A 19,133-nucleotide genomic window follows, 5' to 3' on the forward strand; every position below is an offset into this window, starting at 1 on the left:
TACTAAGAGGCTAATGAGTTTGCAGAACAAATTAAGATGTTCTTATTTTTCTGTAAGGCACCAGCAAATTTCTGTTGACTTCTGATTCCCATGAACACAAGATTTAAAAAAAAAAAAAAAAAAAGCTAAGCCAAATTCTTTCCTCGATCCACATATGTGATATAACAATGAAATTAAAAGGAAGCAAGCGAATGGAAAAAGGCATATTTTGGTCTTGATGAGAAAGCAGCTGTCAGACTTCAGCTGCAATGGTGTACCAGAAGAAATATGTATGTTTAGAAGAGTATTTGAAACCGATTGCTGCTCTTACATTTCCAGCTTATAAAATCACAAGACTAAATTAGGCTTCTATAGTATTTTATTTCCCTCTTAAAATATAGCATTGAAGTCCTGCACACATAAATATCCCTACAGTTTCTTACACACTTTCTATCCATCATTAAAGTGCCCAACTGTGAACATTAAAAATAAAAACATTACTGTTAGAGTGGCTACACTTATAGAAGGACTGGTATTCTGACAATGCAGGCCACTGATTTTACAAAAATCACCTGCAGAAGAATACACCCTAACCAACATGCATCAATATTAACCCTGAAGTCATTCCTTTTTTTGTTCCCCTCCTCCCCCCCAACTCAGCTGACCTAAAAGAGTAATTTACAGGGTTTATTTTTGAGACATGTCTTTTACATAGTGTAAGAATAAAGGATAAATGCATTACTTTCTTTCTAACTCCCTCCTTCCCCCACAAAGTGTTTACTGTGTCCCAAGCTGCTATGTTGATTAAAAACCAGTTGAAAAGAGCTCTGGAAATGCATGCAACTTAAAATTCACTTAAACACACTTTAAGTTATGAAGTCTTTTGAGAGATTTTTTTAATTTCAGCAGGTGACTAGGGTTCGGTTGGATTATTAGGTGTGTTTGTCGTGGTGGCCAGATTGGTAAACACTTCTTCCTTTGTTTCGGGCGGATGCCTTTCCATTTCGGTTTGCTCTTTACCATCTTTATTACTGGTATCTCCCTTGCTCTTGACTACCACAGGTTCAATCTCCATGATTTCCTGCGGTGGCTTAGGCTCTGGCAAGGTAGGTTGAAGTCCATCAATTTGAACTGGTTCTGGGACATCTTCTGCTTTCTGTTCAAGTCTTTCCAAAATGTTCTGGACCTTCCTTACACCATCTCTCCTGGCCTGGCGCACATCCGCACGACCCTCGGGGTCCACTGAGTCTAGGGCTAGCAACTCTTTGGTCAAATACTCTTCAATCATCAAGTACTTTTTGTCAGTTTTCTTGCCTTCAAAGGAGTCGACTGCCTGCTCAAGCATTTGTACTTTCTCCAGAATTGCCTCCACTTTCAAAACACCGGGATGCTTTTGAGGTTCTCCTGTTTCCATTGTCTTCGGTGGTGCAGCTTCTTCAGGAGCAGGCCTTTCCTGGGGGGGAACCACCTTAGCTGGGCAGGGAACCTTTTTATCAGCTTTCTCTGCCACAACTGGAGGCTTCTGGGGCGGTACTTTAGAATCTGGTTCTTGGTGGGTGACCTGAATTGGGATGTATGATGAAGGCACCTCGGGTTCGGGTGGTGGGACTGCCTTGGTTTCCATTTTGATTTCAGGTGGTGGAGATGGTCTTGGTAGCTCTTGAGGTGGGGCTTGCTGCTGAGAAACCTGGTGAGGAAGACAAAATTGTGTTGAAACAAAATAAACTATGTTCCTTACTCTGTTTAAAAAGTAACAAAATTGACAAAAAGCCAAAGATTACTCAAAGATTTTTTTATTTTTATTTTATTTTTTATTTTTAGGAAAGATTCCTAACTGCGGGTACCTCATTTGAAATCTCCTAGAAAAAACACCTCAATTGTCAGAAAATACCAGTACCTTTTCTTCTGAAATCCAGGCCAAACTGTTTCAAATTGGAATACCCATAACAGCCACCAGGTGCTCTTAAGAAAAATAAAGGCCTCAGCACTTAAACATGGAAAATGCATTCATTACAGGTTGTTGCCAAGCATTAGGCAAAGGTGCTCCCAAGCTCCTTTTCCCCATTCCCTTAACTCTTAGAGTGGTCTTGGCTCCTATCACTTTGCAATGGCAGAGTAAGAACAAGGCGAGTGAAAAAGCTAGGAAACAGGAACGAGCAGAAGGAACAGAGAGAGGAAAGTTTCCCCTTCTCCTCTTTCTGTTACAATCTATAGCTTTGCCCATCCAACCCTCAGCTGTGGCAGGTATAAGCAAGCCGTGAGCCTCCCCTTCTGCTCCATAAAGTGCAGTCCAAACTGTGGGGACTTAAACGGAGCCACATGGCCTTTGAGCCCAACAGGAGTCTTGTTCCACACTGCTCTTGCTATCCTCAATTAGCAGTGAATTTTAGTTACTTTCCCTCATGCCTGGTGATGAATTTAAACCAAATTTGAAATAACAACCCATTTGCAGTACTTCCAGAAAGGCAATTTCAGCACACTCCAAATGATTACTCTTCCCCGTTTGTTGCTGTATTTCAGTGTTCTAAAACACAAAAAGCCCTGTGCTGAAGAGTTCACACAGTTACTGTTTTTAAGCTATTACAGCGAGTACTAATACCAAAAACATTAAATTTTGACCCACCAACTCATTAAAATTAGCTCTACAAGCAGTTTTGTAAGATAGGACATTACAGCAAAGTCCCAGCCTGACTGAAGTCAGTCAGGATTTCTGCAGCCGACTTCAGCATCAACATTTCATCCTTAGTATGTCAGCAACTAAGAGCTAGTATTTCTTGAAAAGCTAGCAGTACTTTGCTGGGTTTTAATCATCTTTTGGGCTACTCTCATCCCATTCCTGTTTAAGGTATTAATTTTTTGCTAATGCTTATTTTTGCTGATTTTATCTTTAGAGTATTGACAAAGTAACTTCTGCATGCAAATCTTATTACACCATAGCTACTAGAGACAATCCTTGGGATCATTATGGATGTAACAGTCAGTCATCAAATTAGAAATCTCTTAAAATTGATCGAATTTTGAAATCTTATCTCATGAATTCCAATTTTCCAATATGTGTTTTCCTTGATCTGCCACCCCCTTCATTATTCATGCACATATAAGGTTTTTTTTTTGGAAAGGTAGTAGATCTCTCTCTCGTGGATTTAGATAGCTGAAGTAAAATACCTACATTTATATTTAAGCCAGATAAATAAATGGCCCACACTGACAGTGTTACTATTTACCTATTAAACATATAATTCAGTTATGGAGCTTAAATTCTCAACCCTATAAATAAACTAACATTTTAACTTATGTGCCACTAATGAAGTTTTTACTGTTTTGTCCTAACACCCAATTTTCAAAAATCCTAAACTAATTCCGCTCCTGTCATTTTCCATGTGAAGTCTCTGAAGGCAGGAAATGAGAATTGTTGGGTGTTGTACACTCACTTGTCAAATTCCTAGTAAAAGGTAATTTTGTGTTGAAGAATTCTTGACACTTGACAACTAGCATCAAGCATTCCAGAAAAGGAGATTTACAACTCGTCCTTCTCAGAAAGTTATCTGTATTTACAATTTGAAACAAGATTTAGTCCTTCCCTCCTGTTATGGAGACTATTTACAAACAGAATATTCCTAAAATAGGAGATGTGTGAAGTTTGTCTCAAACAGTCTGATTTTTTGTTTGTTTTGAGTTATGAAGTACTCTTGGTATACATTTGGGGAAAGCTGAACAGCCTACAGGAGTCCTGTAACATCAGTTTCAACAAAACGAAACAACTAGCACTTTTAAAGTCTAAATATCCGTTTTTAAAATCTCTGAATCAAGAACCCCAAGTGTTATTACATGCAATACGGGATGCTAGATATTGGCACTTAGTGGCAGAACTAGGGAAGAGGAAAGGCAGTCATACTCACTGTGAAATTTATTAGTTCATTAGACAGGCGAAGGTTTGTTTGAGATATTGAAATGCCAGGATAGCATACACACAGAGCAATCAAGTACGAGCCTAGTCCTAAATTATTTAAAGAGTCATTACAAAGGTAGGACTTGTCTGCTCTGAGGAAGTTAGAAAATTGTTCCAGGATATTTATCTATGAGCAAGAGGATGCCTCATGTAGGAAGAATAAAAAGCTTCAAGACTAGATTTTGATGATCCTCTTTCTCCATAAGAAAATTACTCTGTGTATCTGATGCTCTCCTCAGTGGTTCTGAGACATTAATGAGGTGTATTTACATAGTTGCCACAAATCTCATGGACCTGATTTGCTTTCACAAACATAATGCGGTATCAATGACCTCAGAATAATTACACCAAATTATACTCTGACGAGAAGAAAAACAAACTGTGTTAGAAGTGATTTGCTTAACATATTTCAGTGATCAGGCTTCGGAATCCTGATAGGTTGAGAGGCAGCTTGCTGCCACCATTATCTCAGGATCTCCGTGTGTTTAAGAAACGGAGAATGCTTTCTATGCCTTCATGTACCTGTTGGCATGAGCCAATTTTTCAGCTCGAGCCCAGTGTGGCTAACCGAGGTAAGTGGCAGGTGAGAACCTTCCCCACTCTACATACCTGGGGTCTGTCTACAACTGTCTGTACTCTGATGGGAGCTGGGGACTGTATCTGGGTGGTAACTCTGGCAGGTGAACTTTCACGGCTTGATGAACCTCTCTGAGACACTCTGAATGGAGACTGCGCTCGTGTTGTCTTAGGCTCCCTGTCATCTGGTTGAATTTTGTGAAACACTGGTTGGTGGGCTTGGTATTCACTCTGCTGGGCAGGGTAGTGTGTCTTCTGGGCCTGATGGTAGACTTGCGATGGTTGCCTTTGGATATTTTCGTGGATCACAGGAATTGAAATATAACCACGAGGAAGCTGATGGCTTCCTGCGTTGGATCTGCCAGACGACTGAGAGGAAACCGTTGGAGAATCAGGAGCTCCAGGAGACTGAGGCTGCCATGAAAACAAAATCCATTATTAAGTTTTAACCATTTTGGCTTGTAGTACTTTTCATTTCCAAAGCGAGAGGGAGATGGTCATGGAATCTGAACTAGTGTTTCCGGCATGCAAAGGATCCACTTCCTCGGTCTCTTTCTTTGCCTCACTAGACAAACCACAGTTGTGAGAGAGCATCATTATAACAAGTAGAAACCTGAGCTACAGCATTCCCAGCCCTCAAATAAGCAGGGAGTGGATGCTCAGTCAGAATGTTTGCTGCTTTTACATGGCTGTTCCTGTCTAAACCTGTTAAATTTGAGGCAAACTGAAGTTAAGCAAACAAATTATATGCTGCAGACAAAAACAAACCACTAATAGAGGCACACAAAGTTTACACTTCTGATCCTGATCACGCTAACAGATTTATTTATTTTTTAAGCATGTGCTTTGGTAGCAGGCTTTGGCAATGCGCATGTGGCTAATGCTCCCTTTCTCCCCGCTGTAAGACCTTCCAACATGCTAGCCCCCTTGGTACCAGCGATGATAGCTGCGCTAGCTTAGACCTGCTGCTAGCAGGAGCAAGCACTGGAGATGCTGCAGAATTCATCTGCTAGCGTGTTTCAGGTTATGGGTCTACAGAATTTGGGGAAAGGCAGTTCGTTTGCTCACAGCTCCCTCCCTCCTCCTGCTATGCCAGTCCATCACCTACTTTGCCCCAACTCCAGCAGCTATCAGACTATTCTCTGACCACTTTAAGTCATGAAGAATGAGGAAAAAAAGAATATTTCCTGACGTGTTTGTTACACGGCTCAGTGAAAGGCCAGGTAAGACTGGAGGTGGCACAGAGGAGAGCACAGGACAACGCAGCTGGAAGCAAGAGAAGGGCACACAAGGCAGGAGAGGATGGGGAACAAGACCTCTTTTGGTGCTGCCTATGATGCAGGGACCTTAAATAAATGCTGCTTTTTATTGTTGTACATATCACTGGCAATACTGGCAGCCTTGTCGATGTTGGATTTAAGAGAAAGGTGACAGGCTCTGCTCAGTTAGTGTCCATGCCACCTAAAGTTTGTAACAGCGAGTTCTCTGCTCCTCAGCAGTTGTCTGAGCACACAAGGCACAGCAGACAGGTTGTTCCTGAAGTAATTCTGCTTGTAACACAAAGCACAGTCTCAGCTGCATGGTGTTGAGAGAAGGAAAAATTGAGCCTCTTGTCCTGGTACTGCATGGGCAAAGCGTCGATAGCTGAGACTGCTGGGGAAACTGCTAGCAGAATTTTAATTATGTTGTTCAGACTCAAAACAGGTTTTAGAGGAAAATCTGCCACTGCTGACATGCCGAATTGAGTTTATGTTTTCAGATTGATAAAGGCTGAGCTTTCTGCTCATCTTACTTCAAATAGAAGAGAAGCGAATATTTCAGTATGTTACATGAATCCCGATTCCGCTAATTAGAGAGAACAGGCAAACCAAAATCCTACCTTCTGAAATGCAAAGCAAGCAGGGTGACTCTTTTTAAAGGAGTTCGTGGTTTGAAAGCATTTTAACATACAACAGAAGGACAGAAGTATTTTACCATTCACTTTTAGAGCTGTATGTAAGTAAGTCTACACACTTAATAAAGCTGGAGCACTAAGCTGGAAAGCAGAACCGTGCAGTTTCTGAAGTGGCCCTGACTGTTAGTTAACTGACACTTGTATTTGTGTCTCTCGCTCAGTTCACCTCACAGTTCCTGACTGTGCAGAGCACAAGAGACTTGCCTGTGTTCCCAGTGCGGGGTAACCGGTATAAGCTGTAAAACAATCCTCATCTGCTGTAGGAGGACCTGCACCACTCAGAGGCCATTTACATACACTTGTTTCTGCAGAAATCACTTGAGAACAAAAGCTGGCGATGCCAGAAAAATGTTGAATCCTTCTGCTGAAATGACTCTGCACTTTTGCATTTTAATACCCGGGAAGTATTGGGAAAATGTAATCCTGTGGCAGGTTTGGCTTTCTGAGGGATAAACTACCCGTGTGACATTCAGGTCATACATGCTGCAAAGACCTCTGCAAACACACCCTAGCAGTACTGACAAGTTACCTCAGGTCCGTGTGTGGCCGGAGCTTGGGCTGCTGCAGCTGCCGTTGTCTGTCCACATTGTTTATCTGCCTGAGAAGCCTCGACTGGTCCCCTTGGAGGGGACTCGGGGCCGGCGTAGGCCCCCCTTAGCGGTGTCTGCGCCTGCGCCGCGGTGGGCACAGCCTCTGTCTTGAATCGCTGCGCGCCAGGCTGCTGAGCGGAGAAGCAGGGGTGCTGCTGCCTGCCGTCGATGCCCTCGTGGATGACCGGGATGGGGATGTAGCCAGCCCGGAGCTTGGGGTACACCACATTGCCTTCTCGTGCTGGCAGCTGCTTGGGACTATCGCGAGACGGACCGTTTGCCGACGACTGGCCATCCTGGAAGTTAAAAACATCACATAGCATTCACTGGCAGCTCAGCTCAATACCTCACGTAAGATAAAGCAGCCCTAGAGGTCTGCCCTAAGCACAGCTCGGCACGAGAAGTTCGGTCGCTCTCAGGCCCATCCCAGCACTTTCTGCAGGTGCTGGCAGATCTGCAGGCATGACAGAAAGCTGAGCAGCCTGCTCAGCAATGGGTTGTTCTCCCCCACTCCTGGCAGCACCAGCTCAGGCTTTAGAAGCCCTGCCACCTTACAGCAGGTTTCTTCTTCAGCATGCCCTACCTGCATACAGCCACCAGCCCGGCCGCCTCAGCGGTGCCACGCTCATTTACATAGGTGCTTGTGGGACACCAGAGCTGTTTCCTCATAGCATCTCTCCAATACACCCCGTGCTACAGATAAGACTGGAAAGAAACTTCCAAGGAAGCCTAATCTTATCAGAAGAGCAATATCTGTTGGTATGGCCTCATTCAGAAGACTACATTCACTTGCAGCTAAGAGAGGATCTACTTCAGTAATTAAGGAGAGGGGAAGGCGGGATAGCATAATAAGGAAGAAAATGCTGGAAAGCAACATAGAATAAGTCCCTGTGTTGCCCAAGTACGCTCACTGGACAATGTCAAAGCCCTGGCAAGGGTGGAAGTGGTTTGTACCAAGATCCCTCACAAGTCCTCTAGTAAGTTCTTCCTGCTCCGGTCATTCTATTTTGAGGCCCCGCTAGGGCCAAGTTCCAGATGTATCTCTAAGTCAGATCATGTAACAAGCACCTCTGTCATTCAGAGGGTAATGTCATTATTCAGTAAGAGGAGAATTTAATAAGGGGACATATGGTGCAAGTGTTAGAAACCCTATTTTTAAAGAGGTGTTTAAACAGCAAAAATATTTCGTTTATGCGGCTTCTGTACACATTAGTATACTGATTCATTAAGAACTACTTTAACAGTAGGATTTTGACTATTCCTCCTCTTTGACACTGTCCCTTTAAAAGGGATTTCTGACAAATTCTGTCAGCAGTGAAGCAGAGAATAAATGCTATTATTTACATAAGTCAATAAAATAAAGACAACGAGTACAGAAAGGAAGAAGTTTAAAGCCACAAGCACTCCCTTTGGCTGATTAAAACCCCTCCACGAGCGAAGGAAAAGCCCTGGAGAAGGCACGGAGGAGAGGCAGGCCTAGAAAGTTCGCCGGCAGAAGCGAGGCGGTTGGCGTTTCCAGCCACAGCACGGGATGATCTCATGCCCAGCGCGGCACCGCGGCAGATGACTCATTTTCAGTTCACTCCGCCGGGAAGCTGCCTGCGCCCGCCGAGAGCCGACGGCCTGGGGGCCTCGGGACCCCGATGACTGATCGCCCGTTCTGCTTGACCGGCGAAGCCCCTGGCTGCTATAAAAAGGGGATGTGCTCACGCCGGGCACTGCCAGACCCCGCAGCAACACCCGCCCGTGCCCTAACAAGAGAAGGGTTTGCGGCGTTTTGAGCTGCTCCGTTTGGAGACGAGCCCTTCGGTCTCCTGGAGCTGTGCTAAGCCATAAATCCCTGTCAAGGCTTCAGCACTCTCGGTGTATCGCTGTCCCGGCCTCCACGAGACTCCTCCTAGGAGCCTGGCCCCCCCTTATCTCCGTTCCCAGCCCCTTCAGGCTGCCCTTGCTTTGAACCATCGCAGCAACCTGACAGGTCTGCCTCTGCAGCTCCAGAGGGGGTGAAAAAAAAAGCAAGTGGCCTAAAACTGACAAAAAATCAGGTTGGACTGCTTTTTGAAACCGTTCAGTTCATGTCTGAAGCAAATTTTTTGGCAAGTTTCACTGCCCCCTCTTTAAGAGCCACAGCATCAACTATACCCTTGTAATTCCTCATTTATTCTTACAGCAGAGCTGGTTCCAGGCTTTTCCTCCCCTGTATTTGAGGGCTTTTCTGTCACTTAGCAGTAGTCAGATGGGAGCAGTCCATAATTCGGGAACAAACACAGCTTTGCCCTGTCTCCCAGCACCGTAGCACTGTGGCAGACAAATCAGACAGGGGGAAGGCGCTCTCCTCACCGCTCCTCTCCCCGATCCACGCTGTTCTCCTCAGCACGTAATTAATGCCGAACTCCATAAACGGCTGCTGATGTTAGCCAGTTCGTATCGCCACATTCTCCACATTCCTCCTCCTTTCCTGTTCCCTTTCTCCCCCTGGTTTCACACATCCGTGAGCACACAGAACTGGTGTGTGGTGAAACGCCCTGCGCGGGGAACAGCGCTGGGATGTGGGGACGGGGCTGACGAGGCCTTGGGGCAGGCGGCTGAGGGGGCTCCAGGAGAGTCAGGCTCACTCTTAACGACGAGCCGGCACAACAGCACAAGCACACAGCTCCCGATATGCCCACATATGCTTTCAGCCCCTCCAAAAAATAAGGAATTAAGTTGTTTTTGTGCAGGAGAGCCTCTTTCCAACCCTGACAAACAGGTTGGGGAAGAGCTCAGGAGAAACTCGGGTGTGTCTGGGCACAGCGTGAGGGAGCGGGACCAGGCCCTGGAGAACTCTCCTTGCAGCGCTGGGGACGAGGCGTTTGTGGATCCCCTCTGAATGCTTCAACTCCCAAATTTCACAGCACAGCCAGCTCAGAGAGCAAAAGCTTCCATTTTTGGTTTCTACTTGCCCTCTCACAAAGATGGCTTTTGCTTGCTAAGTTCACAAGCACATTATCTGAAACAGTCCAGGAGCAAAACCGAATGCAAATCACCATAAAAGATATCACCAGCTGAAATCTATTTATTTTTGCTTTAGAAGTCTTAGTCCACCATCCTTCCTGGTGGAAATACAACCAGCAAGAACACAGCTTCTGTTACTGCATTAAGAAAATTCCTCTTCCCCTCACCCAAGGAAACAAGGAGTACTTTCTACAATGAAATGGAGTAATTATAAGCAACAGCATATTGAGGAAGGTCCCCATAACCAGCAGAACCCTACAGTGATCACAAGCTCTCTTCATATTTAAGAGACAGAATCCCCAAGAAAGGAGGGAGCACAGAATTAACAAAAACTCCCCCAGGAAGCTCAGAAATTTTAACCAGCCCCAGCCTACGCCTCGGGTAGCTCAGAGAGCCCCAGAAACTCAGCTGCACCGCGCCATTGCAGGAGCTGCTCCACACAGGCCAAGGCATGGAGAAGATGAGCTCGGGAGCGATCCTACCTCGTGGGAAGGGGACAGGCAGTTCTGTCCTGAGGTCATCACCACAGCACGGGGAGGTGCAGCCAGCACGAGTTGTGCAACTGGAAAAAACGCTTCATACCCCCACATCCTACACTTGGCTTCCCATGGGAAGGGCACAGCCAAGAGCGACGCTAAAATCCTCAAACTCACGGATTAAGCGAGCTCTGACGCTGTGCCACTGGGGAAAAGCACAGGAGAGAGAACCTTGCCACCAAGCTCCCTGCACAGCTGCACTGTCCATCCGGACAGACAGTGACCTAATGCCCAACGTGCTCCAAGGACTGACCAAGTATTATTACAGAATCACAGAAACCTGCAGCGTCCCTCTCTGCTTATGCTAGCAAACCGCCGTGAAGTCATCCAGGTGGCTGTGCCAACGTCAGGAAGCTCGTCAGTATTCTGCACACAAACCAGGTTACTTGAAAGGTTGTATCAAGCTGGGAATCTCCCTTTTGAAACTGCTGGTAAAATACATTTTTAATTCCTCTTAGGCCAGAATGTCCTACAGGAAGAAAAGTGATTTTGCTACCGTCACACAGTAGCATTTTTCTTAAACTGTACAGGTATTATCTGCAGTACAGTAAATCCAGTTTTCCAAAGCATACATACATATAGCATCTCCATACCTGTTGCAGAGCCAAAGTACAAATATTTAAGTTATACTTGTTTTGTAAATATTATCCAGCAAAGGAACGTGAGTTTTATGAATGTTACCAAGTGATAAAGTGTCTTTCTGTATGCAAGCACGTCTCTTGACTTCAGTACGGTTCTGAACTTTTAAGCTGCTGCTTTAAAGAGTATCAAGCAAATTAAAGTACCCTGGTTGCTCCAGTGACTGAGAAAGTGCCAGCAGCTGACAAATTCTGACTTGACAGCACACACCCTGTGTGATTTTAAGCCCAGATCCTGTATTTTCAGAAAGCAAGTAGTACTATCATGTTCTTTTGGAACAGAACAAGTAACTACAGTAAGTGACTGAAATACAACACCCAAGTTTTCTCTCATTAGTACTTCTTGGGGAATTACCCACGTGGCACAGTGGAGAGCGATTTGCTCTCGGCGCTGACCCGTAACTTCCCGCTGCTGTTTCAGGCACTGAAGGCTTCTGCATTCTCATTCTTTTACTCACAATTTGTGCTCAAATAAATACACTGAGCACACAGGCATTTCAGCAAGATATCATTAGCTAATGACTGAAGGAAACCATGAATAAGCTTAGCCTCATGAGCTGTCTCAGTAGACCTTCGTGTCGGTCACATCATGCAACTTATTTATACACTGAGCTGCTTTTGATGTTTTATTTGCTGAATGCTGCCTTTTATTTCACAACATACACCTGTGTAGGCAAATAGGCCTTTTGTTCTCTCTTGTAATTATCGTGTTGTATTATACAGGTAGTACATTAATGGATGATCTAACTGATGGGACACAATGATGTCATTAGAAACAAATAATTACTAGTAAAAATCGAAGGAGAAATCTAAACTTAAGCTTTTCGGAGCTGACAGCCTTACTGGAGCAAACCTGTCGGCTATCTTTGAGCGAGACCTATCTTGTTTCAGGAACCGCAACTGCTCTTTTTTGATCACAAAGATGACTCTTCCTCAGGCTACAATGCCATCTTGGCGTGGCAGGAAGATGTTTCACCTTCATGCCTGCGAGTGGGAGCTGGCCCACGCACAGGGGCCAACCCAAACATGTCCCGAGAGGGCAGGAGCACTGAGCTCTCGGACAACTGGTGTCACCCATCCTGACGGCTTCCATGCACAGGTTTGAGGGAAAGCCCTCTGAAGGGCTGGCAGACAAGTCCTTGTCCAGGCCCACGAGCATGACGTTGCCTGTTTCCCAATTTCTGCTCACTGCCGGCTTACCTAAGGAGCAGGTGGCCAAGCTATCGCTTTCCTGCCGTCAGCTGTGAGCCAGAGTTCGGAACACAGAAGGAAGGATAAGCCTCAAGAAGCAGCAAAACAGTGCCCCCATAAAAAAAGAGTAAGTTGTTAGCTGAAAAGTCAGTCGTGAGTTCCATAGGTTATAGCGAGGGTCTACATTTTCATCTGGATGTCATGTGGCACCCAGCAGTTTTCAGGCTTCACTTCCCTGAGCAGCAATTTTCCAACACTATAAAAGCACTTGCTGCGCTGCACCCTATTTATCAAATAAGGCTTTGCCATCAGCCATAAAAACATGTTTTTGTGCTACCTGACCTACTGGGTGATGTCAGCAAGTTGCTTCACCACCCTGCGTCTCATTTTCCTGCTTCTAAAACCAAGGAGATAAAAAGGTTTAAAACAGCTTCTGCACAATACTTGAAGATACATTTTTCATCTGTAATTAAGTAGTGTAATTTGTGAACAAGCCGTTTCTTCTGTTAAAGATTTCTATTTAGCTTGGCACAACGAGAGGCATATCTGCCGCAGAAAGAGGTGGAGACAGCGCTTACCTAGAGAGTGATCCTGTCTGTATACCCCAGAGCATATTGGATTGTTATCTGCCTTATCATGGTTCAAGTGCGAACAATTCTATTTTTGCCATGTGGTTATGGAAAAGTCATGCCTGTGTATACGTTATAGGTGTTAAAAATGATTCCTAGCTAAGAAAGCTGGCACAAGAACTCTTCCTTTCTCCTTTATCTAAAAGGCACGCCGTGTTGGGACTTGAGCAGAACCGAGAATTAAGGTCTTTCCTACTTTTCCTCTTGCATGGTATCCCAAACACTGCCACGTTATTTCTAGTCTAATTTCAATTCCTTTTCCTTATTTCTGATCTGACCTACCCCTCATTTTCATTTAATTGTTATCTCCGTAAGTTATTTCCCTGTTTACCATGTTCTATCAAGTCAGGTTTAAAATAGGTACATAAAGCAGCTTCAGGGAGCTTGGACAAAGCTGGCACACAACCCTCCAGAAGTCTCCTACTGGTAATTATCCAAGTTCTCTATATCGTACATTTTATATACACATTTCTAACCTGGTAACTAATTTATTAAGGAATGGGTGAACTGTAAACCTGACTGTAACAGAATGCGTATCAGCATAAGTAATATACAAAAAAAAAAAGACAGTGCAGGTAAAACGGAGTTAAAATGTTATTTTTTCTGACATTCCCTTCCACTGATGTGAACCACTGCAAAAGATGCAGAGGTTCAGAGAGGCTCTACTGAAATTTCAATGCAATTTCTAATTTGGTCTACCAAGAATTTTTCAGTCAAGTTGAACATGACAAGTCAGCACTCAAAAATAAGTTCACTGCTAAAGAGATGGGAATCGAGTGACTTAAGACTTATTTGGGGAAGCAGAGAGAAAAGAGATGCAACAGTCATGAATTAACAGCAAGGGTGAGGACAGGAACTGAGCCGTAGCGAGCTGTTCCATGAACACTACAGCATCCATCAGTAATAGATTAAGATGCCTTTCCCCCGCTTTGTTTAGGCCGATGCGCCACTTGCAGCCAATAAATATACCGCTTTTATGACTGTTCCCAGACATAAAGGCTCTTCCAGACAGCCAGGCTCAAACCTACGGCGTTAGCAAGCTATCGATCACCATCAGTGCCTTCAGTGAAGCTCAGCACAGTCAATTCCTTCGGTCTATTTTTAGTCACAGCATTTCCCATTGGGTTTACTGCATGTGGGAACATTACACGGAACGGGCATCAATACATATTTATACAAGCCTTGCTATGTTTTCATTCTTAAAACATAGCCTCCTTTGATCAACACTTTGGGGAACACCAAGTAACAATTTAACATGAGACAGCCTCAAGGAAAGTATGCTGCTGTAGGTCAGCGTAACTTAGCACAGGAAAAACAGACAAACATACAAAAATCAATAATCCTAGCAAAGAAATTATAGGAGAAACAGTGATGCTGCTAGTAAAAAAATAAGCATATACACACACTTCGTGATATTGATTGTACCTTTAAGATGACTTGCTATTAACTAATTAGACACTTGAAAGAAAATCATTAGTCTACCAAGAGGTTTGGATAGTAAATGTTTTGCAGTCATCTGCAAAGTCATGGCTTATTTCTCATTGGAGTACGTACGGTAAGAGATTTTCTATTCTTTCTCAGTAAGGCCTCCCTAGTCCAGCCTGATACTGCAGTGATTTCATACAAATAGCTGGGATAAACGTGCACAAGGACACACAACCTTTGCACGGTTAAATAAAAGGCCAAACTGAACAAGAAAAATGAAAGAAAGCCACCTGAATCTCAATGATGTATGGAAACTACATACTTAAATGTAAAGTTAAGATCCAGCTCCATTTAAAATGGCTCTGTCATGGGTTAAAATTTTAAGAGAGCCATTTCTTGTTTTACCCAATAATATATCTGGTACAATTACTGCAGTCAGCATAGTTACACGTGTTAAACCTAGAGTAAGTAAGGAGACCAGGATCAATGATTAGTTAAAGATGGCACTGTTATTAATGCTGCCTCAGCTGGATCACTCGGCTAAAAAAAGCTCAGTTAGCTTCAGACCCGTGCTCCATTCATTGCCCACCTGCAGGGTGATAGCTCATTTCTGTACCTAGGTCTCCTTAAAAAGGGAATGACTATTCAGCAGAGAAAGCAAGGAGAAACACGTTGTAAAGGTTTAAGGACCATCACAAAGGGGATCAAAACCACACTTGTTTCACTAACGAAAGCAATGCATCAGAGTCAGTACCAGTTTTGTCTCTGCATCATCATCCTTGAAAAGACATGGTCTGACACATCGTCAGCTTTTGCAATTCTCTGATCACTCTTAAACCCCCTAAATTCTCATTTAAAGTAGACTAAGAATTAGGAGACTGAGAAAGATAGTAATACCTTGTGCCTACATCTGTAATTTTATCCTTGTTCAGGTAAAAAAAGAATCAAATGCATTTAAAAACCACCACTGGATGGGAAATTCAGAGTCACTGGCTAATCTGTCTTCTTTGGCACCGTTTAGCTAAGAAAATATTATTTAGGAAGAGAAGTACTTCCTTTGGGTCTGATTCTGAGATTCTTTTGCTTAGTATCCCTACTCGTGAAATAAACTGGTACTGCGAGGAACGGAAGATTTCAGAGGCCATTCATTAATTCAAACAGACGCTCTTAACTCTAGGCTGTAACAAACAGCCTTACCACATCACCATTACCCACTACTTCTGTCACCAGAAGTCGCAACAATTTTCTATGACCACCTCTGGAAGCATTTCCCTCCCTCTGAACAGTCCCAAAGCATACAAGTTCCTGCTTACAGCGAGCAATAATAGATTTTGCTGTTTGGAAAAAGAAGTGTATTCCACAAAACCAGTTCAAAAGCAGGTGCAACTTTCTCTGTAACAACCCTTGCAAGTTGGCAGGAGAGGAGGCGCTTTTCATTACCACAGATTTTACAGCAGATAGGGCTGAAAATTTGTTTTGTTTCAGGCACCCACTCAAAAAGAGCACTGATCCATTAGAGCACTTCAAATCCTGTTTTCATACAATTATCAAATGCAGCTTAAAAGTGACTTTTCTCCTAAATGGGTTAGTTTCAAGTGGTATTTCCATAACAAAAGCCTTTGAGTAAATAGCATGCTTTTCTGCTCAAGTATGCTTTATGGTTATGAAAAGCATGCTATTTACTGTTTTTATTGCCGTAACAGCCAGTGTTAGTAGGTACCTCATTACACCAGGAAGACAGCAGCTCCAAAAAGGAGTTAAAGCACTTTTCCTTATGCCAGTCTCACTACTCACATTATCAAGTTAAGTTTTTCTAAGATTTTTGCATTATTACTAGAATTATGTAGTTCAGAATTCAGATGAAAATGGGGTAAGGGATATGTTTCGTCAATTACAACTCACTTCCTCAATTTCAAAGAGCACTTTGTGACTGCAGCTGCACCAAGTTACCTGGCTTTAGCTGCAGGATGCTAGAAAACCACAGCCCCTTCATTTCTTTTAAGTCTGCACTCATAAAATGGGCAATTAGTGTTTTAACAAATATTACGTTCTTTTATTTCTTTAGTGCTTTGATCCTCGTGTTTTATACATGGCTACAGGGGAAAAAAATCAAGTTGTAACAGTTATGTTGGAGACACGTTTTGAAGTTACCGGGTGCCTTCCAAAGGCTGTATGCGAGATGTTTGACACACAATACGTCTTGGGGGGAGGCTTATTTTTAAAATGGCAGCCCAGGCAGCGCTTCTCCCCCCACACCAAGCAGCCTCGAGGTTCTCCTTGCCCAAAACACCGACGCGAGGGCCGCTGTCAGCGTTAGCCCGGCCACGAGCCGTGTCACGATGATCAAAGCCCTTTTGCTGCCGGGCTGCGGGCTGCCAGCTCCTCGGGCTCCACACGCGCCACGTCCAGGCGGCGGCCGGCTCCTTCCAGCGGGCCCGGAGCCGCGGCTGGCAGCTGAGGGAGGCGGCTGCGGGCTCCTGGCCAGACGGGGCTCCACACAGCCCTCGGCCAGCACCGCGGTCCCGGGGGAGTGATCCTCCTGGGCACGGCAGGGCCTCGTCCTGACAGCGGTGACGGGCGACATTTTAGGTGGTGAGGACGGCCGAAGGGTGCTGGGCTGTGGTTCTTCGCCACTGCCCGCGTTGTGGGGTGGCAAGAGCTAAGGCGAGGCTGCCGAGTCGGGCGCACTCGGGGCGTAAGCGACGTTACTCGCGGAGAAACGCGAGAGAAGCCCACGGGAATTGGTTTTCCACCAGGCTGGCAACTTCTCCTCCGGCTCAAGTTTCCAGCACTTTCTGTCTAGTCATCGCATTAGGAAGGCGCTAGCGCAGGTCAAGCGGCTGTTAACTTCCGAAAACTCGGAGTTTGGCTCGAAAAAGCCGTGTCTGAGGGCCCTGGTGGATCCCAGCCCCGCTCCCCTCAGCCATGGACATATTTGGACTAGGATGGGATTTTCCCCAAGCACACCCGCAGACAAAACTGAACCAGAGAGTGAAGTGACTGGGACGGTTTATAACCAGACCAAAAGAAAAATAAAAAAATAAAAAGGAATAAAAATCTTGACGAGCCCAGGTCGGGTTGCTCTGAAACGCTCTTCGCCGCTCGGGCTTTATTCGCAGCCAAGAAAAAAAAAAAAAAAACCAAAAAAAAAACCCAACCAACCAACAAATGCTGGGCGGACTTGACCAACTTTAAATAAACATTACAGGGCCGAGGTATCGGGTGATTTAATGCACAAAAAAGGGCCTGCAGTGCGTCAGAGACAAAAGGCAGCTCCCGGCCTCACCGCACCGCCCTGCGCTCGGCGGGGACCCCCCGGCCCGGCCCCGACCCGCGACCCCCCCCCCCCCCCCCAGCCCAGCCCCGGCGCCCCCCGCCCTACCTTGGCCGCCTCCCCCCGGCGGCGGGGGTCGTTCCAGGTGGTGGTGCGGCTGTTGTGGTCCACGAAGAAAGGCCAGCCGGTCTGGGGGTCCACCTTGATCTCCCAGCCGGGGGGCAGCGGGTCGGAGCCGCCCTCGGTTTGGAGCAGCGGGGAGTGAGCGGCGGCGCTCATGGTGCGGCCGGGCCATGCGCCGAGTGCCGGGCGGGGAGCGCGGCCCCGCCGCTTTATCCGCCGCGGGGCGGGGGGCGGGCGGGGGAACGGGGCTGGAAGTGTCTGGAAATCGCCGCCGGCCGGCGGAGGAGGGGAAAGGGGAGGGGACGGAGACGACGAGGAGGAGGAGGAGGAGGGAGGCGGCCGCCGAGCTGCCCGGCTGGAAACTTCTGGTGGCCTCCAGCACGGCGCGCCGGCGGCTGGGGGTGCCCCGGCACCGCGGGGCGAGCGCTGAGGGGCAGCCCCCCGTGCCCGGTGGGTGAAGGGTTTGGGTGACAAAAGGAAGAAATAAGGTCCGCTGCGGGTCAGGGAGCGCACAGGCGTTGCTCTTCAGGATCGGCTCTTTTATCGTCCTGGTGAGCCGCGGCCTGCGGCTCGCTTTCGGCACAGGAGCCGTCGCAGGTGCCTCTCGGAGGTTGCTTGAAGCAGAGCGAAGAGTGAGCGCCGTGTCCCTCAAGCGCAGGCATTACCTGCTGCAAAGCTTCAAGGAATTGGAGGCACGCATTCCTCTGAGATAGATGCTCATTACCAAAGTATCTCTTGCTTTGGAACATGCCGCCTGCGCGCACCCCTGGGGCAGCCAGGACCTCGTCCTGCTTGGGGCAGGACCACAGATCTCTTGATACGCCTTGACGCTGATACTCCCGCGTGCCCTGACACTGAGTGTAGTTTATCACGCCGCCAGACCCAGCCCTTGCTCAACCCTGATCCGTCATTCCCCCAGCCCTTCATCCTGCACACTCCCCTGGATCCACGCAGCGGGCCGTCAGGGACTGCTTTTTCTATCATTGCTGTGTGCCTTTGACTCAGAAGTATCATAAACAGATCGTGTTTTTCAGTCTTCACTTTCAGATGCCAGCATTATCATCATCATTAGTGACTTACCCATTTCCTGTGGGTACCTGGCTTGGTACCCACACATCTTGCAGCCAGTCCAGGAGCGTGGTGCCAAGCCCTCGACATGCCTGCTACCTGTCCTGCGCTCTCGGTGCCGTAAGATCTCCACTCAGCCTCACCAGTGTCAGCATTTGTCTCAGAACACTTCATATCAGAGATCTGCCCCGCTTCCGATCTGTAAAA

The 19,133-nt window shown here is 46.1% G+C and overlaps 1 protein-coding gene across 2 annotated transcripts; it reads right to left on the bottom strand.

Annotated features, from left to right (window-relative positions):
• Positions 1-340: 340 nt before the first annotated feature.
• BAG3 (BAG cochaperone 3) lies at positions 341-18,101 on the bottom strand. 2 transcript variants are annotated; one of them, XM_048054355.2, is made up of 4 exons: positions 17,844-18,096; positions 6,988-7,344; positions 4,538-4,918; positions 341-1,666 (listed from the first exon to the last, which is right to left on the bottom strand). In XM_048054355.2, exons 1-4 carry the CDS (start codon positions 18,012-18,014, stop codon positions 893-895), a joined length of 1,683 nt encoding a protein of 560 aa, XP_047910312.1. In that variant the 5' UTR covers positions 18,015-18,096; the 3' UTR covers positions 341-892. The 2 variants fall into 2 exon arrangements, with proteins under 2 accessions (XP_047910312.1, XP_047910383.1); XM_048054426.2 differs by lacking the exon at positions 4,538-4,918 and having other exon boundaries at positions 17,844-18,101.
• Between the last annotated feature and the right edge of the window lie 1,032 nt (positions 18,102-19,133).

The sequence above is a fragment of the Anser cygnoides genome, chromosome 7 (assembly GCF_040182565.1).
Source record: "Anser cygnoides isolate HZ-2024a breed goose chromosome 7, Taihu_goose_T2T_genome, whole genome shotgun sequence".
In the NCBI taxonomy this organism is placed as follows: domain Eukaryota; kingdom Metazoa; phylum Chordata; class Aves; order Anseriformes; family Anatidae; genus Anser; species Anser cygnoides.

Bases quoted from the DNA above. Each gene is read 5' to 3' on its own strand.
- BAG3 (XM_048054355.2), bottom strand. From the start codon at position 18,014: ATGAGCGCCGCCGCTCACTCCCCGCTGCTCCAAACCGAGGGCGGCTCC. The intron at 4,919-6,987 runs GTAACTTGTCAG...TTTTCATGGCAG, and splicing joins CGGCCACACACGGACCTGAG to CCTCAGTCTCCTGGAGCTCC. The intron at 1,667-4,537 runs GTATGTAGAGTG...CTTCCTCACCAG, and splicing joins CAGTTGTAGACAGACCCCAG to GTTTCTCAGCAGCAAGCCCC.